The 23,839-nt window shown below is 54.6% G+C and overlaps 2 protein-coding genes across 4 annotated transcripts in view; one reads left to right on the top strand and one right to left on the bottom strand.

The window, feature by feature from the left end:
* DRAM2 (DNA damage regulated autophagy modulator 2) overlaps positions 1-23,839 on the bottom strand; it is a 146,839-nt gene that overhangs the window by 70,341 nt on the left and 52,659 nt on the right. The gene's annotated exons all lie outside the window — the stretch shown is intronic.
* MYBPH (myosin binding protein H) lies at positions 9,728-20,772 on the top strand. 2 transcript variants are annotated; one of them, XM_068173239.1, is made up of 11 exons: positions 9,728-10,286; positions 10,508-10,642; positions 12,402-12,569; positions 15,147-15,235; positions 16,184-16,379; positions 16,708-16,847; positions 16,979-17,138; positions 17,868-18,004; positions 18,420-18,606; positions 20,224-20,266; positions 20,574-20,772. In XM_068173239.1, exons 1-10 carry the CDS (start codon positions 9,926-9,928, stop codon positions 20,232-20,234), a joined length of 1,584 nt encoding a protein of 527 aa, XP_068029340.1. In that variant the 5' UTR covers positions 9,728-9,925; the 3' UTR covers positions 20,235-20,266; positions 20,574-20,772. The 2 variants fall into 2 exon arrangements, with proteins under 2 accessions (XP_068029340.1, XP_068029339.1); XM_068173238.1 differs by having other exon boundaries at positions 9,729-10,286; positions 20,548-20,772.

Here is a 23,839-nt window from a genome sequence, read left to right as displayed (position 1 = left end):
TTTGACTGATTACTGCTCTGAATTGGTTTCCTCCATGGCATTCTCAACACATACTGCTGCATCCAAATTACAAAATGGCCTGGAAAGGGTCGAGCCACAGAACTCTCAGGGGTAGCCTGGGATTTACCTAGGATCTCCTGTGATGACCCAGTGATTTATCCTGGGTTAAAATGCCATCTCCAGAATATTTTGTCCTTGGGAAGGTGTTTCAGGGGTCAATCTCCTGCAGGATCAGAGCCTGTGGTGATTTTCCATTGGAATGCACCTGGCTGGGGCTCCCAAGTACTTGATGCCCCTTATCCTGCTCAGTTCCAAGGATTTCTCACTTCTTTTTGTCTCACAGGCAGAATGAGCCCTCAGCTGAGCTTGGACAATTTGTGGCATGTCTGGAAGCACCGGGGTCCCACCTCCTGGGTGGCTTTTAAATCCTGGGCACTTCCTACCCTGAAGCAGTGCTGGGGTGCTGGGGGCCCTGGGGACACTGGGGAGGGAGGAGTAGGGTGATGGTGCTGGAGGTCATGGTGACTTGTCCCGGGGAACACAGGATGATGCTGGAAAGGGTCGGGGCAGCTAATGGGAGCTGGGTTTGTTTGATAAAACAAGGGAGGAAACTGGGGATTTTCCAAGGTAGTCTGGAAAGGAAAAGGCAAAGGGTGAGAATCCACAGGAGTGGGTTGCCAGACCCCACATCCACTGCTGACCCTGGACTTTATCCCATCTTCTTCAAAAAGCAAGGATTTGCAGCTTGGTGCAATCCCTGGGAGCTGGAGGGTGTGAGGTGAGGAAGACCCCCCCCAGTTACACTGGCAGGGCTCCAACCCACGACCCTAAAGTGAGCTTTAAGATTTGCTAATCTCAAAATATTGTTGGCACTCAGAGCAGTGATTTACTGCGTGTTTTGCCACAACAAGTACTTTCCTAAAGGCCATGCTAAGTTTACACTGGAGCTGCTGGGATCAGATAACTGGTCCTGGCAGCTCCCTCCTTGTCCCCCCCGCCCCCCCCCCCCCCCGTCCCTCCTGGATGTCGTGCTGGGGTGCAAAATGACAGCACAGCTTCTCCTGCACCCCACAAGAAGAGCTAACCACGGCCACAAGCAGCATTAAAAAAGGGACCAGCAAAGGTGTTTTTCCTTGTGCAGGTGGTGGGATGGGACTGGGTCATGGCCTGGCTTGCAGGAAGATGTGAACTTTTAGAGAGTCCCAAAGCTTTACTTTGAAATCACAGTGCCAGGGACAGAAAAGAGCCATCTCTGGTGCCGAGCCTGGCCATGTCCACCTCCCCAGGGCTTTGCAGGTTGTGAAAATAAATCAGCTTCTCACCTTCAGTGCCAGCCGGGGCGGGTGACAGCCCTGCACATCGTTTGGCATTCCTGCAATGTTAGAGCACCCCAAGAGATCCCAAGGGCTTTACAGGTACTGGGCAGGAATGACACCTCCAGCCACCACTGCCCAGTGGGATCCTGGGGCATTTCCAGCCTGCAAAAAGGATGGGCTCCCGCGGCATGTCGGCTGTGTCACAGAGCAAGGGGTGGGTCCCTGCATCTAGCTCACTGTGCCATGGAATCCCAGACTAGTTTGAATGAGAAAGGACCTCAAAGCTCATCCCATTCCCACCCCCTGCCATAGGCAGTGACCCCTTCCACTATCCCAGGTTGCTCCAAGCCATGTCCAGCCTGGCCTTGGATACTTCCAGGGATGGAGCAGCAATAGGTTCTCTGGGTAACATGGCCCAGGGCCTCACCACCCTCACAGGTGGAATCCCTATTCTTTCTCAATATCCCACCTATCCCTGCCCTCTGGCAGTGGGAAGCCACTCCCCTTGTCCTGTCCCTCCAGGCTCTTGTCCCAAGTCCCTCTCCAGCTGTCCTGGAGCCCCTTTAGGCACTGAAAGGTGCTCTAGGGTTCTTCCCAGAGCCTCCTCTTCTCCAAGTGAACACCCCCAGCTCTCCCAGCCTGGCTCCAGAGCAGAGGGGCTCCAGCCCTTGGAGCATCTCTGTGGCCTTCCCTGGAATTGCTCCAGCAGCTCCAGGTCCTTCCTGTGCTGGAACCCTAGGGCTGGAGGCAGCTCTGCAGGTAGGGTCTCACCTGGGTGGGGCAGAGGGGCAGAATTCCCCTTCCCCTGCTGCCCACACTGGGGGATCAGCCCAGTTCACTTGGGAGGTTTCTGAGACCAAGCCCACACAGCTGGGGCACATTGCGCACCAACACCCCAAGCCCTTCTCCCAGGGCTGCTCTCAGATTTTGTGTGACTGAGAAGTTCTCCTCCTTCTTAAGAGTCAGCACTTGGAAGGTAGAAGATCCTCCATATCTTCCTCTTGTCTCTGGATACCTTGGGATCTCTGCCACCTCCTAACCTCCAGGTGATGGGTAAGAGCCAAAGCCACCTTCAGCCTCACCCCTGGCTCTCACTGTCCTTGGTCATGTCCAGCTGGAGGTTTTGGCCTTTTCCTGCAAATATCCAAGTGTCCTTTTAGCATTGACCTGTGCATGGACAAGGAGGATGAGATTGGAGCATCTTCCATGGCTGTTTCTTTGCAGATTATTGGATCAACAGATCAAGCCCCTATTGTTCTCTGAGCACCATGTCTTGGCCCAGCTGCTGTGGAGGTGTTTTGGGGAAATGCTTCCCCCAGGGATGGCACGGGACTGTCACGCTGTGCTGAACAGGGCAGGGAGCAGCTCCTGGGTGCAAGCCCCTGCATCTAGAACAGCTGGGCCACAGCTGGCTCTGGGTATACCAGGAACTCCAAGGACCAGGCATTTCCAAAGCTTGGCTGGGAGGATTTCACTGTCTGGAGGAATTGGCGGCTCCCAGCACAGGGACAGCTGGATTGAAATGTCCCCATGATGCTCCCTGGTGGCGGTAGGAAAAGCATGCAGCTGGGCCCTGTTGGACAACCCAAACTGGCGTGCATTCCCAGTTTACTGGGACCTGCCAGAAGTCACTGGGATTTGGGGATGCTCCAAACCCTCTCATAGCCCCTCTGATCCAGCACACTTTCCCGGGAGGGGGAAACATCAGGAAAGTTCTCAAACAAAGGTCTTTGGGTTAGAGAGGGTTGTAGGGTGGGCCCAAGACATGCTGTCCCAACAAGGGAGCAGATCCTATTTGCTTCCAAGAATCCTGGGAAGGGACAGCCCTTCCCAAACACCCTAGACATGGCAAGGTGCAGGCAGCCCTTGTGGCCATCACCACGCTGGCCTCAAGGACTTCCTTGGGATATCACTGCCCCATCTGAAACTTGGCTGGTCCCAGTACCACCAGTGTCCCCAGGGCTGGGGCAGGTCTGGCTGCAGGACATCCTGCTGGTCCTACCTGCTCTCAGCTGAACAGGGATGCTCCAGGATGGAGCTTGGCAGAGTCCTGCAGGGACCAGGAGTGAGGTGAAGGGAGCAGGGGGGAGGAGGGGATGAGGAGAGCACAGGGAAGGTGAGGGTGCCAGTGAAGGCATATAAGGCAAGGAAAGGAGGTGTTGGATGTGAGAAAATATGGAAAAAGCTGGGAGGGGAAGTGGAAACACCACTGTTGGTCCTACAAGAGGGACTAGGTAGGAGCAATGGCCTTGAAGACACTCAAAGTGGCCTTAAGTCCTTGATGGAGGAATAGGGACCTGATGAAGGGGATGCTGAAGGTCAAATGAGTGTCTAACTCTGGGCTGTTACTGGCCAATGTCATGGTGCACCCTGGCAGGGGTTTCAGTCTCTCAAAGTCCTTAGGACAGGGCTGGACACCCTCCTGGGGAGTAGCAGTGCCTGGTCCTGCCTGGGACTGCAGGTGAGGAGAGGAGCAAAGCAGGCTCTGAGAAGTGGTGCCTGTCCTTGTGCAGAGCAAACACTGAGTTCCCTGCTGGTCCTAATCCATACTGAAATTTGCCCTTGGTGCTGGTGGGGCCTGGGGCTGAGCTGTTCCCTCCCCCTTCTCCTGCAGAGCCTCCCAGCTCCTTGCTCAGGGGAGAGAAGCAGCTGGTGTGGCTCTGGTCCCTGGGTACAAATGCTCAGAATAAACGAGCAAAGGGGCTTTGAAACAATTCAGGCCTTCCTGAGCTCCTAGTTTTAATGATGAAGGAAAACCTGAGCTGCTAATTGCAGCTTCTCCCTGACACAGGGCAGGGCCAGCCAGGGCAGGTGGTGACAGAGCCTTATTGGCATCTCCAGCTGCTGTCCCCAAGCCTTGGTAGAGGTGACTCTGGGCAGACGAAGAGACGGGGGCTGACACAGCGCTGTCCCTGCGGGCTCTCTGTCCTAGGTGAGCTTCTGCTGGCAGCCACAGAAGTAGGGCAGGGCTGGAAAAAACCCACCCCAGGCAGAGCAGTGCCCCAGGACTGGCATTGCTCCTGGGCACACTGCAGGTGACAGCTGTGGTGCCAAGGTGCGTGAGGGTTCCTGCTGGCCCGGCACGCTCAGGCCCAGCTGGCCCTGGGTGCAGCTGCTGCAGGTCACTGCCCTGGAGCTCCTGCCCTGCAGCTCCTGCTCAGGCTGTGCTGTCCCCTCGTACTGTGACTGTAATTGTGGTGTCCCCACTGGTGGCCCTGGGGAAACCATTTTGGCTGTGGGCAACAGCTGATGCCTCTCTGTGATGGTTTTTCCACTGCAGTGCTGTCGCAGGCTGGAGGGAACATGGAGCTCCCTGGCTCAGCTCCCAGCAAGTCACGGGGCAAAATCAGGACACCTCTGCATGGTTTTTCCTATTTTTCTACCCCATCCATCTTGGAGGAGAATGATCCCATTACAGCCCCAAAATAACAGCCCAAAAGCTGGTTCTGGGTGTTTGCATCCCCTGCCTGCATCTCGCAGCTCCTGATCCCAGCAGGGAGAGTGCAGGTCTGCTGCTCCATGAGCTGATGTTGGGGGACCTGGAGGTGAGTGAACCCTGACTGATCATGGAATTAAACAATCAGTTAGGTTGGAAAAGACCCTTAAGGTCATCAAGTCCAACCCTTAACCCAGCACTGCCAAGGCCACCACTGATCCATGTTCTCAGCTGCCACATCCATATGGCTTTTAAACCCTTCCAGTGCTGGGAACTCCACCACTGCCCTGGGCAGCTTGCGTCAGGGCTGAACAACTTTTTCCCTGAAGCAAGGGTTCCTGGAGAGTCAGTGAATCAAACTGGTGCTGCTGAGTGCTGCTGGGGTGAGCTGGGCTGCACCCAGAGACAGGGACAACTCTGGAGCCAGTGGCTGTTAGAACCCTGTACCAGCGCCCACCACCAGGCAAGAAATGCCCCTCAGCACCTCAGAGATGCTCCTGTTGATGTCTCTTTATTACCTGGTTGACTTTTCTGGACCAGACAAGGATATTTTAAAGCAATACTTGCTTAAAATTCTTTTCCCGGGGTGACACCTAGACAGGCCCTTTGCTGGGGGGCTTTGGGAGGGGAACTCGGGCCATGTTCCATCTCAGGCCTGGACCCCCTGCCTGCAGTCATTGCTTTGGGATGAAGTAAGCATCCACTTGTGTGTGACAGACAAATGGAAATCTAGCCTGGTCCCAGCCCACCTGCTGCCTGCCGCTGCTGCTTGACTCAGTGCTCTGTGAATATCACAGTGACAGCAAGGCTGGAAATGCTGCTGGGAGCTAGAGCTGGAGCCAGGAGCAGGGATGTGGAATATGGGAGGTAGTAGGTAGGGCACTGAGCCTGCCTACCTAAACACCCTGCTGGCATTTGTGGTTGACCACTGTGTGCTTTCCAGATGAGCTCCCTAGTTTTCTGGAGATCTGAACTAACCCTGGAAAGGGGACAGGCAAATGCAGGAACAGCAGTTGAAAGGAGAGCACAAACCCACACAGGAATCAGCTCCAGTAACCACCAGCAACAGCCTCCATGAAGGGGCTTGAACACCTCCTTTCTGCTGCAATTCAGAGGATTTGGGCATTTTTCTGGCCTTCTCTGATGTCTCCCATGGACTCACAATCCACACAATGTGTGCAGGGTTGGGGGATGTGGGCATGGCTCCTTCTCTGTCCTGTTGGGTGACTTTGAATTTATCTCACTGGGGTTGGCAGTGGGGACCCTGTCAGTCCCGGGTATCCCCTAATACAGGCTGTGGGTGGCTCTCCTTGTGGACACCCATTCTGATCCACTGGCACTCTGTCCTCTGCCCTGGCCAAACCCATGGCTGTGCCAAGGACCCGATCATGCCACGCCCAGAGCCTGTGGTGGCCCGGGTGTGACATCCACCTGCTGCTTTCACAGTCTTGCTGGGGTGCAAAGAGCCCACCAGGATCTCCAGAGATGTTCATGGTGACAGGGACAGGAGGGGACGAGCACAGAAGATGTGACAGGTCCAGGGAGCCCTTCCCATCTGACAAGCTCCTTGTTTATTCCAGGCCTTTGGCATCTTCCTTTTGCTTTACGATGTGCAAGTGGGAAGGTCTCACCACCTCCTGTCTAATCCTGGAGCCTATTTAGGGGATGGTCCTAATCTCTGGAAGCCTCCGTGATTTTCCCCAGCTGTCGGAGGCATCTTCTATCTCCCTGCACCAACACATCAGCTGTCATGGTGGGGAAGGCATCCCTGAGGCTGCCCCCATTCCATCTGGCAAGGTCTCTGGTTTCCTGAACTGGGAGTCTGCGTGGATGGGCTGATCTGATGTTTTGGGGGAACAAATTCAACTCTTTCAATGGGATCCTGTCAAACAAACACAGCTGGAAAATGATCGACCGCTGTGCTGCATCATCAGGGGGATTTGGAATAACAGTGGCATGAGGAGGATCTGATCCTTTCTGGCATAAATGATGTTTCCCATATTTAGACCTATACTCACTCAGAAAATAAGTAAGGAAATGTATCAGTGACTCGGTGGCTGGAAATGTGGGTCAAAACCAATTTATAAAAGTACCAGTTTTTGTAGGAAGATATTTTTTTTCTCATTGGAAAACATGGATAACCTGTATTTCAGCTAAATCCTGAAATACTTAGAGTTTCAGGCAAAAATGTGCTGATATTTAAATGATCACTCAATTTTTAATATTCAACCCTCCCAGCTGCCTGCAGGAACAGCCCCTTCTGTGTGCTTTTCATTTCCATCACCAGAGTAATTTGAGCTCCCTCACCCAATACTGGGGGCTGGGACAGCCCATCCCTGTCCTGAGGTGAAATCACCTCCTGGCAGCAGTTTCTCCATCCCCATTGTGAATCCACAAGTGAAGCCATTGTGTTGGGTAAGGAAAGGTCGACTCCCACCTCTAGAGCCTGTGGGAACCCTTTGAACTGGGACAACCTCCCAGTTGTTGATGCCTTTGCCATCAACAGCAGCAGCTCCTCAGTGATTCCCTGCTGGGGTTTGCTCAACGCCCAGCACTTGCCCAACATGTGAATAAACAAGATGCCAATAAACTCTAGTAATGTGGCCCAGATAAGAGTGGGTGATAAACCACTTTGATTCATCTGCTCGTAACCTGTTAGTCACCCCCTGAGTCAACAGAGCAGAAGCATCCAAACGTCATGGACCAGGTTGACAGACTCAAGTTTCTTTCAAATTGAGTACTTCAAGTGAAATTATTGCATTGATGTTCTTTATTTTTCTTGGGGAAAGTATTTAATTTTTAGCTGCATTCCCCCAAATTGAAATTAGAGAGAAATCTGAGTGCTCATTTCCCTATGAACTGGAGTTTTGGTATTGATTTATTCTTCTTTCTGAGCTCTTTAAATTGCTTCTCTTAACATGTAATCAAAACAAGCTTTTTTTTTTTTTTTTTTTTTTTAGTGAAGTGGGTTTTTTTTTTCAGATTAGACTCGGATTGAGAAAGACAGAGGGAAGATGCCTGAGCAGATGTCTGTGGGAGTCTGGAACTGGCCACCTGTGAGCTGATGGAAAGAGTCATCAAGGCATGGCCCATGTGGAGGGGTCAAGTGGAGAAGTCAAGGAGGGGGCCAAGGTCATCCAAGGCATGATGAAATCCTGGTGGGCCAAGGTATGAAGAAACCAGAGCTTCTCCAATTGGCCTTCGGGAACCAAAGACAGCTGGAGCAGGATGGACGGATGATCCTCTCCAGCCCCTCCTTGCTGTGCTGGGCAGCAGGACTTGTCCTCTCTCTGGCTAGAGCAGCTGCTGGGAATTTTCTGGTTCATGACCAACTTGGCAATTTTGAACCACTCCAAGGTGCTCTGGGCAGAAAAGGAACTGCCAGTACCAATCGATGCAGGCAGCACAAATGCCTGGGAGCCCCATATTGCTCTCTCCTGCCTCAAGGATCTCATCCCTCAGGCATTAATAGGGGATTTTGGGTAATGTGGAACTTTTATTACTCATATTCCTCCTCACTGGGGAAATAATCAAGGGACATCTGGGTTATCACATAGTTTGGGGCAAACAGACCCTCCCTGAAGCACCAACATTATCTCATTATATCCTGGCTTTGTCCTGCTGCCAAATAACCAGGAGACAAAAAAAATATCCCTCCCAGAGCAGAAGAGTCATGCTGCTCCAGCTGGGGTGCACCCCTCAGGCTCTTTTTTGGGATGTCAGCATGCATTTAAAGACCAACCTGGCCAATGGGGCTTGCTCTTCTTTCTCTCCCTCCCATTCCTGGGTGACCGCAGCTCCCCCACCTGGAAAGCCAGCCCCTTGTTAGCAAAGCTGGGATTATCTGGCCCTGGCAGGGAACATGCCTCATGCTCTGGCTGTCTCAGAGATGCCTCTTGACCCTGATGTCCATGTCTGGAGATGTTTCCTGGGGACCACAGAACTGTCAGTCTGTGGACCAGCACCCAGGAGAGCAAGGCTTGCTTGACTACTTCAGAGCAGCATCCCTGGAGACAGGGAATTAGCTGGAAAATGGGAAAAACACTCTTTCAACTCTAATTGCAGGAAGGTTAGGGATACAGAGACACTTCTAGTAGTGTCTCATGCACAGCATGTGGGCAAGGAAGGGAACAGGAGCAAGGAGAGGGTCAGTGGTTTATGACCTATAGAATTAATGGGGCTTTCCTGGGTCACTGGGGGGATTTGGGGTGAATCTGAGTTTAGGGGTAACAGTAAGGTGGCTGGTCACAGGTTCTGGGGTGACATGACACACCTTGTCTCCATGGACAAGGATGGTTGATTGAGCAGAACAAAGGCTGGAGAATATGGCATGGGGCTGGGGAGTGATTTATCTTCCCCAGAAATGTGGGTTAGGGGTATGGGCAGCTGGGTTGGTCCAGGTGACTCAAAGGTTGTCTTCCAACCTCTTCCAACCCAGTGGGATTGGGTATGAGGCTGAAGAAGGACAGAGGAACGAGAGGGGTCTGGGGTTACAGGGACTGTGGGAGGATCTGAGGGGCAACAGGTGGGTTGGGGGGGGTCAATGCAGGATTAACAGGGAGGACTTGTGGGGGGCGAGTCTGATGTTAATGCAGGGGCTAAGGAAGGCAAGGGGGATGAGGGGGTCCAGGGAGAGTCTGTGGGGACTAGGAGGGAGTGGATGGCTGAGGAGGTGGCAGTGGGGGGGGGAAGCCCTTAGCCAGAGGGGTGCTGGTGCTGGGGACAGGAGCTATGTCCCCAAAGAAAGGTGACCTGGCCCTGGCCTACCCAGTCCTGAGTGAGCCCAAGGGGGCTGGGGGGGCCGGGCCCATGTGCTGGCATCCCATAGGAGGGGGCAGCTGGGGCTGCTGAATGTGCAGGTCCTGGGTGGCTATTCCTGGCAGTCCCGCCTGCGCAGGCAGATTGGTTTGCAGGGAGGTGACAAGTGCCAGCCAAAGCTTATAAAAGTCACCCAGCCCCTGTTCTGGCTCAGTGACCTGGTTCCCCCCTCCCAGCACAGCCGTCCTGGAGTAGAGACCATTGGTCCAAAGTGGAGACCGCTGGTCCTGAGCCAGGACCCCAGCCTCAGAGACCAGACCCCAGATCCAGAGGAGAGATCTTTTGTCTGGAGCAGGAACACTAAAACAGAGCAGACACCCCGGAGCAGAGACCCCAGAACATCCCCTTGCCAGCGATGACCGGCAAAACTGCACCTCCAGCCAAAAAACCAGCTCCAGCAGCAGCCAAGAAAAAGGCAGCGCCAGCCCCGAAGGAGGGAGCAGCCCCGAAGGAAGAAGCCCCGAAGGAAGGAGCAGCCCCGAAGGAAGAAACAGCCCCAAAGCAAGAAGCAGCCCCAGCCCCAGTCCCAGCTACTGAAGAGCCCCCAGCCCCTGAGCATCCCCTGGAGCAGCCCCCAGCCCGCACAGATGAACCTGCTCCCATCCCCACGGAAGCTGGAGCAGAAGTGACTCCAGTGCCTGCAGAAGGTTCCCCAGCTCCCCCAGCTGAACCCCCAGCCCCAGCCCCTGAACCTAAACTGGAGAAACCAAAGGAAGGTGAGTGGGGAACACTGGAGTGGGGAGGGGACATAAGAAAGGCTTGGAGGGGCCATGTGCCGGGGAGAAGGGATGGGGGGGGTGAAGTCATCAAGGATATTTTTGCAGTGGGATACGGCTGGGGATTAGGTGGACTGAAGACAGACCTGGAGGTTTAGTGATTGCCCTCCAAAGAGCCCCGGTACTCGAGCCCTGCCATCACCACTGTGCGTTTGTTACAGAGCCACCCAGCTGCCCCTTGTCCTTGGCTGTGGAAGAAGTGAGTGAAAACTCATTCACGCTGACTTGGAAAGCCCCGGAGCAGACGGGCCGGGCAAGCCTGGATGGATATGTGGTGGAGATCTGCAAAGATGGAAGTAGGTTTGGTCTTTCCTGCCTTGCGAGCATAGAGAGATGGTGCATGGCTATGGGATGTGATGGAGCTGGGTGGAACCCAGCAGAGCATTTCCCCCAGCAATAATTCCCTTTCTTTGCCCAAATGGATCCATTTTGAATGGTTATTTCTTTTCCATGAAGGAACAGGGAATCCCATTGCCTTCAGACAGTAGTGATGGCTTTAGCAGGGGCTTGGAGCAGGTTTAGAGTCACTGCTATGTCTAGCTCTAGGGGGGAGCAGAGACCAACAGCCTCTGGGGATGGTCTCTGATGAACTCCAGATCTGCAGAGACTCGGGGCTGGGATGGTATTTCAAGAAAACAAGAGGAAAAAGTTCAACCCTCCCATGTTTGCTTAAAATGAAGCATGGAAGGAATGGGGATAAAATGGGAGGATGAGGAAGGGAAGGGTCCTGGGCATGTATCAGCAGACTTGATTCTGTCTGGAAGGAAGGTGGCTGTGGTGGATGGAGGTAGGCTGGGAGGTGGCAGCAGTTGTCCAGCAATTGTCCATGGTTGTCCAGTTGTATTGCTGGGAGGTGGAACGAGGTGAGTGGATGAGGTTTGTGTTTTGGGCACTGTCTTGAAGCCCTGCTGGGCTTTGGGGTGAGAGTGAAGGGTCTGTGTGGCTGGGGGGATCTGCAAGGGGAGGCTGGGCTGGAGTGGTTTGGGAGACCCAGGTGGCCCATGGACCTCAAGGAACTTGATCCTCAGCTGTTTAGCTTGTGGCACACATGATGGACACATTCTTGGCCGTGGGAGGCTTCCATTGCTGGACTGCACGTGGAGAGGTCACCACGACTGGGCGGGATGCGTGAGGAAGCCCTTGCATGGGACAAGGAAAAATGCAGCCATTCCTGGAGGGATCTGTCTGACAGCCACCCTAAGGGCCCAGTCTGGATGCTCTCCTGGCTTGTTTTGGGTCTGCTGGAGGACAGGAGAACTCCAGTCCCTCTGTCATTACCCAGGGGCCACGGGACTGCTGTGTTTGGGCTGGTACAAGACTCTGGTTGGCTAAAATATGGTGAGATTTGAGTGAGGGATGATTTGAGCAATGCCAGTGGTGAAGGGAAAGAGGATCTGGTGGGATTTGGCTGCTCCAATGGCATTGACAAGAAAACCTTCTTGTTCTGAAGCTCACATGGGGTTTGGCACACCCTGGCATATGTGGGTTTATTTTCTAAGTGAGAAACATCTTGAGAGGTTTGGCACATAGCAAAACCAGGTTAGCTGGGGCTGGGGGAGAGCTGGGCTCCAGGCTGAGTTTGAGACGTCCCTTACAAGCAGGAAGAACACTTGGAGAGGTCCATCCGGCCAGGGGCAGGTCCTGAGCAGACCTTGCTCAGTGTGGAAGGGTTTGTGGAGGCCATGGTGAGCCCCAGTGTTTTCCTGGGGCAGTGAGAGGAACAGAGTAGCTGGCAGGGAGCTCCAAGGATCTTTCATTTCAGAAATGCACCTGGTCAGCAGGGATGTGTTTGCTGGCCCGATGCCTTTTCTTGCTTGCAAATGTCCTCATGCTCCAGTGCTGAGCTCCTGCCAGCACTTCATACCCCACACTCCTTGGCAGGGATGGCCAGCCTCCCGACCAAAGTTCCTTTTTCTGCTTGTGCCCCAAATCCTTCCCCATTTCCAAGGAAAGGATTCTTTGCCTCTGGGTCTCACCTTCGGGGCCATGATGCTGCTGCTTAGGGTGTGTCTGTATCCATGGCACATCCAAAGTGCTGTGCTGGGTCTGTTGCAGGTTCAGACTGGAAAGCTGTGAACCAGGAGCCTTTTCTTTCCACCCGCTACACAATCCCAAACCTCAGCTCCGGGGACAAGATCCATGTGCGGGTGATGGCTGTCAGTGCCAGTGGAACCAGCGTCCCAGCCACTCTGGAGCAGCCAGTTCTCATCAGGGAGATCCTCCGTGAGTACTGTTCCTGAGGGCACAAATTCTGTGTATTGAAATCTCTGTCCATCCCTGCAGCATGAGCAGCCTCTCACAGGTCCCATCCAGCCTCTGACAGATGTTATTCTCAGTGACTGCGTCCAATTCCCTTGGCAGAAGTTTCCTGACCTCTCCCATCTTGCTGATGTTGAAAATTTGGGGGTGAAGGACTCAAAAGGCAGAGGCACATTCCCATTTAATGGCAAGAGCTCAGAATCCACCTCCCCCTGAGCACGTCTCCTCCCCTTGGCAGTGTCATATCCTGAACATGCCACGGCACACATTGGACAGCTTTGTTTATTTAGCTCAGGGAAGTCAAGAGCTGGTTGTCTGGAGCATGGGAACTTTAATCATGCTGAACTCGCTAATGAATGAGTTGCTCCCATGCTTAGCAATACTCAGATTCCTCTCGGGGTGCTGCCAATGTGCAGAGCCTGATGCAGGAGGGCAGGGCCTGTTTGCACTCGCCAAACAGCAAATACAGAGTCATTTTCCCTCTAGAAGGAATTATTATTGCTCAAGCTTTCTTGTTATTCAACACATCAGATTTTTCAGCTGCTTAAACATAATAATACTAACAAAAGTTATTCCAGGAACCACCAGCTTTTCATAGGAAAAGGCTTGGAGAAGACTATCAGCCCAATGGAAAGGGTCCTGCAGGGTCCATCTTCTCAGTGTGCTTGGAGGAGGTGAATTTGGCTTTGGGGTGGTGGCTGTGCCTTTTCACCTCAGATCTCAAAACCATCCCACCAAACCTCATAGAACTGGGAAAATTGGGGTGTGAGGGACTGGCATGAGATGCCAAATGCACAGCTCATGTTTTCCAAACCCTGTACCTGCTGCCTGAGCTTTGTCCCAGGCACATGTACAGGTGTAAAACCCAAAGAGCTGAGACACCGCCACACAACTTGATCTACTGGGTCTTTCTCCTTCCCTTCCCTTCCCTTCCCTTCCCTTCCCTTCCCTTCCCTTCCCTTCCCTTCCCTTCCCTTCCCTTCCCTTCCCTTCCCTTCCCTTCCCTTCCCTTCCCTTCCCTTCCCTTCCCTTCCCTTCCCTTCCCTTCCCTTCCCTTCCCTTCCCTTCCCTTCCCTTCCCTTCCCTTCCCTTCCCTTCCCTTCCCTTCCCTTCCCTTCCCTTCCCTTCCCTTCCCTTCCCTTCCCTTCCCTTCCCTTCCCTTCCCTTCCCTTCCCTTCCCTTCCCTTCCCTTCCCTTCCCTTCCCTTCCCTTCCCTTCCCTCTTCCCTTCCCTCTTCCCTTCCCTCTTCCCTTTCTCTTCTCCCTTCTCCTCCCCTCCCCATCTGTTGCCTCCTGGCCTTCAGATTTTCTCTAGGCCTGCATTTTGTTCATCTCACCAGTTCATTTATAGCACCCCAGGGGATTTTAAATAGCAGCAATTGGACAGCACGGAGCTTAACAACAGGTGGGATGAGTGGGCTTAGGAGGTGGAGAGAGACAAGGAGAAACTAGATGAAGGATCAGTATGGGAGTCACAGTTTGCAGGGAACAAGGGTAGGAAAAAAAGCCTTCCTCACCATGGCACTTTGTCACTGGGGGGCCACTGACCTTGGCCAGCCCAGTCCCTCTGAGAGAGGCACTGGAGAGCTGGGGAAAATATCCATGAATTAACATTCCTCCCCAAGGTCCGGTTTCCCTGCCCTGCTGAGTCTGATGAGCCCAAGTGGCAGCACGGGGGATGGATCCCTGCAGGAATCATAGCACGAGCAGAGCAGGGAGCGTCTCAGCTGTCAGGGAGGGCCATCTGGGACTGCCGGGCCTGTCCCTGTGCTCCCCAGCCCTCACAGCTGTTTGGCTCAGGCCTGGTTTATTCTGGCCGGGCTCCCTCCCCAGGGTTAAGCTCGTGTACATTTAACCTGGGCACAAACTCCCAGCTCCCTCACGAGGGGCTCCAGAGGGATCCCTGGGTATCACTGAGCCAGCAAAGTTGTACGGCTTCTGTTCCACCCTGGGAAGGGGACACGCTCCATGAGCATTCTCCAGTGGGGATTTTGCTTGTCTTTGTTATGTTTCCTTGGGGATGTTTGCCTTTGTCATGAGCCTTAGGCTTCCACGACTCTGGTATCACCAGGCACCTCCTTGGTGTCTCAGAGGCCTGGACTGCACAGGGAAGGTGGAGGTCAAGCCTTGTCCTTGCTGAAAGCTGGGCTGTGTGCCTCCAGAAATTCTGGAGGAGAAATATTTCCCAATTGGAAGATGCTGTTCCCTGCCTTGTTACAATATAAGTTGTGCTGTGGCTCTTCTGGTTGAGGCCAGGCTGTCTCCATGGCCGGGCAGTAATGAAGTGGGGTGAATGATCCATCAGAATGCTGCCCTTGGGTTGGTGACCTAGGATCTCAGGGATGGCTATCACTCTGGGGTACAGGCAATGGGATAGGCCAGCACAGCCCTGCAGGGGAGCAGAACTGTCCAGGAGATCAGAGGGAGAAGGTGGCCATGTTGGGGTGGATTTTCTTGGTGGCCAAGCAGGGGTGTGTATGGGGAGGGTCAGCCAGCTGAGGAATGGGAGTTCCTTGTCTCCCAATGTGAATTCTGTCCCCAGAGCTCCCAAAGATCCGCATGCCTCGGCACCTGCGGGAGACTTACATCAGGCGTGTGGGGGATGCTGTGAACATCATGATCCCCTTTCAGGTACGTGGGTGATTTGGGCTTTCATCTGCTGGACATTTCACTCCAGATTAGCTCCTGCAGGTTAGGTTATGGGTCCAACTGTGCTCTGACTTGGCCTGGTTGCTGTGTCTTATGGACCAAGGGTGGGTGATGGGGTAGGAATCTCTGTCCTCTTCCTGCCCAGATCCTGTTTTTCCCCTGCTACACCTTTGTTGATGATGCTGCAGTGGGACAACCCCAAACACATCAGGACATGGACTGGCTGTTGCTGCTGTCTCAGCCGATAAGTCCAGTTCAGCTTGTGCTCCTGGCCAGGATCTGGCCACATGCCTTGGGACCCCACAGCACAGCACTGGGGTCCCTAGAGGGGACCAGCTGCCTTTGGAGGGGGCAGCCCCAGGGCTGTGTGATGGTGAAGCAATACTGACACTGGTGGGCTAGGCTGGAGGTCATCTCCTCAGCTATCTCTCTCATCAGGTCTGGGACATCACCAGAGCATCTCCACCGTGGCAGCTGGCTCTGAAACGTGTTGGGCAAGCAGAGGGAGTGAGAGGCCCCTGAGCTGAGGGGCTTGTGCATGCTGTGTCTCACAGACAATTTGGACTCTGCTAGCTGTGCTCCAGTCATGAATTTTCCCTGTATGCTGAGTTCAAGCCCTTGTGCTATGCTGGAGCCTGGGCTCAGCACCTGGGCCATGAGAGCACAACTGTGCCCTGGCAAGTACAGCTGGGCTTGCTCCATGAGGACCTTGAGGAGCCAGCATGTTCCCACCTCATCCCTGCAGCCTGATGGCTTCCCATTAGTGACTCTGACAGGAATCAGCTGTAGCTTCTTTTCCAGGGACTGCTGGATGGGAGAGGTGGCACTTGGGTTGCTGGACACAGCGGGGTGGCTCTGCCACCCATCCTTCCCAGCAGGACCTGCTGGGACCATGTGCCAAAGTGGCTCCTGACCTGCCTTTTGCTCCAGGGAAAGCCGCAGCCTGAGGTGAGCTGGACCAAGGGAGGGCAGCCCCTGGACACCAACCGCATCAACATCCGCAACACGGCTCGGGACACCATCTTCTACATTCGCCAGGCCCAGCGCGGCGACTCGGGCAAGTACGAGCTCACCGTGCAGATCAACGGAGCCGAGGACAAGGCTACCCTGGACATTCAGGTGGTTGGTAAGCTGAGGATGAGACCCTGCAGGATCACTCTGGAGCTCATTTCTCCTCCTTAGTTGGGTAGGTCTTGTTTTGGGGGGGATGAGATGTGACAGCAACAAGGCAAGGGACTCTGGAGTCCCTGTTCCGGTGGGATCCTCAACAGGATCATGCATGTGAACTCTGGTTGGGGATGCAGTTTCTGCCAGCCTTGCCCCTCACAGCTTCTCATCCCTTGTGTGCTGCACCAGGGTGAGAAGAGATTAAAAGCAAGGTCAAGGGATGGTCAAGGTACGGAATGTGGGGGGAGCAAACTGGGATGTGAACCTGAGGGCGTTTGTGTTTGCAGAGCCACCCGGCCCTCCCCAGAACCTGAAGCTGGTGGATGTATGGGGCTTTAATGTGGCCCTGGAGTGGACCCCCCCTGCGGACAATGGGAACTCTGAGATCAAGGGCTACAGGGTGCAGAAGTCAGACAAGAAGAGTGGGGTGAGCCTGGGCACTCCTGCTGCTGATGGGAGAGGAACTGCTGCACTCCCTGCCTCACCCCACACCTTCTCCATCCTTGTCACAGCCTGTCATTCCTCACTGCTCTTTTTTCCTCCTTTTTATCCTTCCAGAAATGGTTCACAGTGCTGGAGCGCTGCACTCGCACCAGCTGCACCATCTCCGACCTCATCATTGGCAACACCTACTCCTTCCGAGTGTTCTCCGAGAACATCTGTGGGCTCAGTGACAGCGCTGCTGTAGCCTCTGGGGTGGCCTACATTGAGAAGACAAGTGGGGACTTTTCCCTGGCTGAGGGGCTGGGGAGGGTGGTATCCAAGAGTGCTCCTGACCAGAGGGCCAGTGGGACTTCCTTGGAGCTGTGTTGATGCTGCTGGGCTGGTCCCCAGGACAAGACCAGCAGGGCTGAGGCTGAGCACCCTCAAGGTCCAGAAGTCCCCTGCACCCTCTCTGCACCTCATTTCTCCTCTGGGGAAAGCTTGTGCCATGCTCAGCCTCCTGAGAGGAACCAAGGCATGGACATCCCTGGGATGAGATGGAAGCAGGAGCTGGGAAGGGGCAGAACAGCCCTGGCTTTGTGCCCACAGCTCAAGGCCAAATCTCCAACCAGCCCTGCTCTCCTTCCATCTCTTTCTGTCCTGCTCCCTGGTAGCACACAGTGACCTAGAGTCTCTGCCATCTGCAGAGCTTCCCTCCAACTCTTATTTCTGTGGATGAGATTTGGGGATGGAGTGGGAGGGTCAGAGTGTGCCTGGCCTGGGTCTGACCCGCTGCACACAGGATGTGTCACAGTGGGGTTGGCATCCCCCTGTTCCTTGCAGGGCCTGGGCACTACCATGTCATGATTGGATGAGGAAACAGGGCTGCTCTGAGCTGAGGGCCCAGTCCTTGGATCCCTTACAAGAGGGAACAGAAGTGGTTTTGGGTACCTTGTGCTGAATCATGTGTTGGTCAGCCGGGGAGCCTGAGGTCTGCCTCAGCTAGAATTAATTATTCCCTTAGAAACCACTTACCAGCCAGAGAAGATCCCCCAGCGGGACATGATGGAGCCTCCAAAGTTCACACAGCCCCTGACAGACCGAACAACTACACGGGGCTACAGCACTCACCTCTTCTGCTCCGTCCGGGGCTTCCCCCAGGTCAGTGGCTCCTCCATGGACAGTATAACCTTGGCCTGGGGACACCAGTGGGGTTTTTTGCAAGGTGGCTGGAGGTGTCTGGGAGATGGTTGGTGCTGTTAGATTAGGGTTGGCTGAGGTTAAGGGGCTGAAGCTGCCCTCTGAGTCAAACTGTGGCACATTTGGGGTGTTTTGGCATGGAGATGAGAGACTGGTCTTAAATCAAGCCATGTCCTGCTTCCTCTGTGCTGGGGGAGGAAGGGTAGAGCAGCGGTTAGGGCTCACAAATGGGAGATTTGGATCTTCAGAATACTTCTGACTGTGAATCCCACCATGGCCACAAGCTTCAGGCAGGGCCAAGGCAAAGGCAGAGAGAGGTGGCTGCATTTTGGGGACAATTAGATTTCTCATTTCTCTCCCTGCTTTAAACTTTCAGCCCAAAATCATCTGGTTGAAAAATCAGATGGAGATCCGGGAAGATCCCAAATACATAGCATTGATTGATCAGGGTGTGTGCTCCCTGGAAATCCGCAAGCCTGGCCCTTTTGATGGGGGTGTCTACACCTGCAAGGCTGTAAACCCCCTGGGAGAAGCTTCAGTAGACTGCAGACTGGATGTGAAAGGTGAGAATGGCTTATGGGAAGGAGGAGCAGGAACCCTTGCCTGCTTTTTCCAGGTCTCACTTTCCCAGTGCTGTGGTTTGTCCCTGTTTTGTGTTGATCCTGGTTTGTGAGGGAGTCTGAGGACACTGAGCAGCCCTATGGAGCTGCACCTTTGGGCTTCTTGTGTTTATGGTCTTGAAGCATCTTGAAATCACCTTTCCTTATTCATGGGGGGAAAAAATGGGGAGGAAACCAGAAATGGTAGAGCCAGAGGAGCTGCTGGAGGCCTGGCATAGCACTGGCTGCCCCTGCTCTTGTCCCAGGCATGGGGGGTGTGTGAGAACCTCCTCCCCTGCATCTGGGCTGCTCTGATTTAGGTCTTGGCATCCTGCCTATACTTCCCACTCACATTTCCCTGCCTCAGCAGAGCATCCAGAGCAGACCTGCCCCGTGTTGCTCCCCACAGCCCCTCCGTGGCCCATGGAAGGATCAATGCCCACACAGCCTCTGCGTGTTCCTGTGCTGGCCAGGTGTCCTTATATTTCCCCTTCTGTGGCTTCCAAGCACACTGCTGCCCCCAGACAAGCTCTGCCCCACTTCCTACGCAGGCAGGGTTCCAATCTGGCAACCCCAGCACCCCAGTCCCTGTGGAAGCTCCAGGGCTGTTGGTGTGGCACAGGGTAAGTGCTCAGCTCTGTGGAAGCTGCTGCTGGACTTTCCAGGAGTGCTGACCCAGCTGCCCCAGTCCCATGGCCCCACAGGCACATCCTCAGTGCAGCTGTGCAGGGGCTCTCAACAGAACAATGGTCTGGGTGGGAAGGGATCTTAAAGCTCACCCAGTCCCACCCCCTGCCATGAGCAGGAACACCTTCCACCATCCCAGATTGCTCCAAGCACCATCCAACCTGGCCTTGGACGTTTCCAGGGATCCAGGAGCAGCCACAGCTTCTCTGGGTAACCTGTGTCAGGACCTCCCCACCCTCACAGGGAACAATTCCTTCCCCATATCCCATCTAACCCTGCTCTCTGGCAGTGGGAAGCCATTCCTCCTTGTCCTGTCCCTCCATCCATTGTCCCAGGTCCCTCTTCAGTTCTCTTGGGGCCTCTTCAGGCACTGGAAGGGGCTCTGAGGTCGTCCCAGAGCCTTCCCTTCTCCACATGAACACCCCCAGCTCTCCCAGCCCGGCTCCAGAGCAGAGGGGCTCCAGCCCTCAGAACAGCTCTGTGGCCTCCTCTGGGCTCACTCCAGCAGCTCCAGCTCCTTCCTGTGCTGGAGCCCCAGGGCTGGAGGCAGCTCTGCAGGTGGGGTCTCACCTGAGCACAGGGGCAGAATCCCCCTGCCCTGCTGCCCACGCTGGGGGATCAGCCCAGTTGGTCAAGGCGGATGAGCTGGGCATTGTGCTGGGGACGCAGAGCACCTGGGAGTCACCCAGGCTGGGATCTCAGGGGACACTGGCCAGGAGCAGGCAGTGATGGTGGAGTGGGGGATTGCTTGGAGTAGGTGTGTGCAGGGATGGGGTGGGCAGGATTGCGATGTGCAAGTGCACATTGGGGTGAGCACACAGCACTTCTGGGAGTCAAAAGGGTAGTAAGACAAGGGGAGTTCAAGGGGTTTTTATCTCCTGTGATCTCCTACAGTGCCCAAGTGAGGACAGATTGGAGGACAAGACAAAAGAGCAAGGTAGGTCTGGGTTGGGGCACCAGGATGGAGGGATGGTGGATCACTTCAGGGGGCTGGAGTGGGCTGAGTGTCCTGGATTAGCCCTTGTCACCTGCTCAGGTCTTCCTTGTTCCATGGCTGGAGATGCATGGGTGGGGGGGATGATGAACCTAAGGGAAACCTGTCCCTTGGCAAGGTGCAGGGAGGGCTGTAAATGTGGCTGGGTTTGTCTTGCATTAGAGCTGTGGCAGGGACATGTTTCCCACCCATCCCTGACCAGGACTCTCTTGGTGCCCTTGCAGGACGCGGATCTCGTTCCTTTTCCCAGGTGGATCCCGCAGGTACCAGGCTGTGGCAGGGCAGGTGCTGATGCCCCTGGCCATGGTCTCTGCTGCCTGCTGCGCTGCCCCTCCCTGGCAGTGCTTTGGGGGCTGCACCTCAGCCTGCCATGGCATGGTCCTCTCTGAACCTGTCATTAGCTGTGACAATAAAACAAACCCAGCTGAGGGGCTTTGGTCCTAATAAAATCTAGCAAACCCCTCTGTCCTGCTTATCGTGGGGTTGGCTTGGGTGGGGGAATGTGGAGAGGTGCCAGGGCTGCTGTTGGGGTCACGTAGGATCCCACCCAACCAAGGGTGGGTTTTGAGCTTGGAAAGGAAGGACCAGCTTTATGAAACACATAGAGAGATTACTGAACCAGAAGGAGCCCAACAAGGAGAAAGAGAATGCAGAAAGATTTCCTTCTGGAGCAGGGGAATGATTCTGGCTGGGGAAAAAGAAATGCCACATCATTGTTGCAGCATCTTAATGCTTCAACATTCTTAATGCTTATTGAAGCACAGTTGTTTTATCCAAACCAGCGAGGCAGTGATCCAGCCAGGGACTGTCACCTCCCCATGGTGGGTACAGGACATGTTAATGTCTTATCCACAGGAGGAGACTTGTCCCTGTGAGCTGGTGGCTCATGTGCAGGGTGAGTTATCACTTGAGCTCTGGGCCAGCCCAGGGCAGACACTGCGTGTTACCAGAGCCCAGAGGGACCCATGGAACACATGGTTACCTGGGATCAGCGGCGTGGGGTGATCTCTCCACCAGCACCACCTCCCCTCTCAGTCTGGGGACACGAGGGTAGGAGCTCTCCCAGCTGTGTGGCAGCTCTGTCATGAGCCAGACCCACATCCAGCCCATGCCCTTGCTGGTCCTGGCATTGCCAGTGTAGATGCAAATCCAGCCTGGCATCCAAAGATCAGAGCCTATCCTGCCCTTGGTGCCATGGAGAGCAAAGCTGGGCAGTGCCTGTGATTAATCAGACCCCTCTCTGCACCATCTTTCCTGCAGCCCCTGTGCTTTCTCCCCATCTGTCCCCAGGCACCTACAGCCCAAGATGAAGTCCAGGGAATGTTACTGGTTCCCTGAGGCTCAGTAATTGTGCAGCACCGTCCACAGCAGGGTTGTTTCCACCATCAGAGGGCATTGTCGGATTAATTTTATCCCACTGCTGGTCAGGATGGATTTTTGAGGTGGTTGGTACTGGTGGTAATGCCACAGAGCAGAGGTTGCAGTCCCAGCTGGCAAGTGCAGAGCTTGTTTTCCCTAGCATGCTCACACCCAGCCCTAGACACTGCTGGGGGTGTCCTGTCCCCCTTGGTGTCCCTGGTACCTGGGCACGTGGCCTTGGCCAGTGGGATTCTTTCAGGGACAGGGTCTGGAAGCAGACTGTGAGCTGATCTCCAGGACTCTGTCATGCTGCATGCTGTGCCCTTTCCAGGCCCTTATTGCAGTCCTATAGAGCACAGACTGTGTTTGTAACCCTACAGGGGATGGAGGTGGGTGACAACATCCACTTTTAGTGAGGGCTCCCCGGGACAGGTCTGGAGAGCACGGAGTGGAAAAATCCACTGGATGCTATTTTAAATGAAGCAACCATTCACATGCCCTTTAATTTATGAGCAGCCCAGTTGCCAGGTTCCTGGTTACCTTAGCAAGGATCAGGCCAAAGGGTCAATTCCAGAAAAGCAGCAGAAATAAGACCTAAGTGGGAGTCAGAGCCGGGCAAAGACCAGCACGAATCTGAAGGCAAGGTGCTGCAGAGCCAAGGGACCACAGCCTCGGCTTGGGGCCCTCTCTTGTCCTCACTAACCTGGGATTGCAGCCTCCTCAGGTACCACTGATATTGGTGCTACATGAGACCAGAGGCTCTTCCCTCTGCCCTTTCCAGGAGATGCTGGCTCTGGCCAGAGGTGGCACAGGATGTGGCAAAGTGGGGGCACGGGAGTCACTGCACTGGGCAGAGGAGCCATTGGGCAAATGGGGTGAGCCAAAGCCTCACCCTCGTGTGAGAGGTTCAGCGCTCGCCCCAGGGCACTTGGTGATGCCTGGGAGGGGGGTGTGGGCTGAAGTCCATGGGGAATTGCTGCTCCCAAGGGCTCAGCACCAGCACAGCACCACCTACACCATGGGAATGTTGGGAGGGTGTTCAGGACCCCTCTACTGTGATGAGGACTAAGGAAAGGATTTTCTCCTGTCCTTGCCATTGTTTTTCTCCTCTGCTCCTATTTTTTCCCAGTGTTGTCTGAGCCAGGAGCCTGGAAATACATCAAGGCCCCTGCAAAATGTGGGTGGCTGAGCCTTTCATCTCCTCTCTTCCTTGCTGGCCTCCTCATCTCTCCGAGCTAAAACGAGCTGGCTGCAGCAGCGGAGAAGGGACTCCTGGCTGCCCCAACGCCTGTGCTGCACACTCCCAACATTGCTAAAAATCACCCATAAATCTTACCCATCCAAGGTGATGCACCCCCAGTCTCTGTGGGAACTTGCTGCAGTCATTTTGCTCATTGCTGACGTCCCCTCTGAGGAGCACGACCCTGCTGGGGCAGGGCCAGGGCTGTAGGACCTTGTTCCCAATGGGAGCCTGGTGAACAAGGGAAGCTGATAAGAAAAGAATCCAAATCAAAATTTTCCACCACTTCAGCCCTGGAGGAGGGACTGGCACTTCCAGCATCCAGAGGGACCAGGGCTGCATGAGGGATAGTCCATCTCCAGCCAACCCCTCCGCAAATCTATCCACAGCTAAACTACAGTGGTGGCAAAGTGCCCTGTGGCAGCATCAGCACTCACATGGTGGCCTGTAGCTGTCCCCAACTTGCTCCTCGAGGGGTCTGTGTTCCCCTCTGCCTCCTGGGCTGTGGAGGTGACTGCATTAACGCACAATGTTTGGGTCAAAAGAGCTTGGCTGCACAGAGAGGGTGAGAGGGAACAACATGGGAGGTGTGAGATGAACAGCTTGGGAGAGATTTGCTACTGCTTTTCACAGAAAGCAGCCAGGAGAAAGGAGTGAAAATGACTCAAAACCAGAGTAAAGGGAGAGAGAAGACAAGTGGAGAGGACACAGTCCCTGGGTACAGCTCGCAGGGGTGGTGGGTGCTGCTGGGAACCATGGGGAGCCATCAAGGAAGCAAAAGCAGTTTCTGCAGAGTTCTCTGGGATTATGCTTAAGGGTTTCACCAACACCCACCACTGCCTACCTCTCTGGTAGTACTGAGAGCTGGAGACTGACCCTTTGCTCTGTGGGGTAGTGGGTTCACCACCCTATGGATG

Source organism: Anomalospiza imberbis, chromosome 26, assembly GCF_031753505.1.
Source record: "Anomalospiza imberbis isolate Cuckoo-Finch-1a 21T00152 chromosome 26, ASM3175350v1, whole genome shotgun sequence".
Lineage (NCBI taxonomy): Eukaryota > Metazoa > Chordata > Aves > Passeriformes > Viduidae > Anomalospiza > Anomalospiza imberbis.
Note: the sequence above shows the minus strand (reverse complement) of the source record. Positions and strands in the feature narration are given on the sequence as shown.

Coding starts and splice junctions, on each gene's coding strand:
- MYBPH (XM_068173239.1), top strand. CDS start 9,926: ATGACCGGCAAAACTGCACCTCCAGCCAAAAAACCAGCTCCAGCAGCA. Junction 10,287..10,507: donor ACTGGAGAAACCAAAGGAAG/GTGAGTGGGGAA, acceptor CGTTTGTTACAG/AGCCACCCAGCTGCCCCTTG. Junction 15,236..16,183: donor ACATCATGATCCCCTTTCAG/GTACGTGGGTGA, acceptor CTTTTGCTCCAG/GGAAAGCCGCAGCCTGAGGT.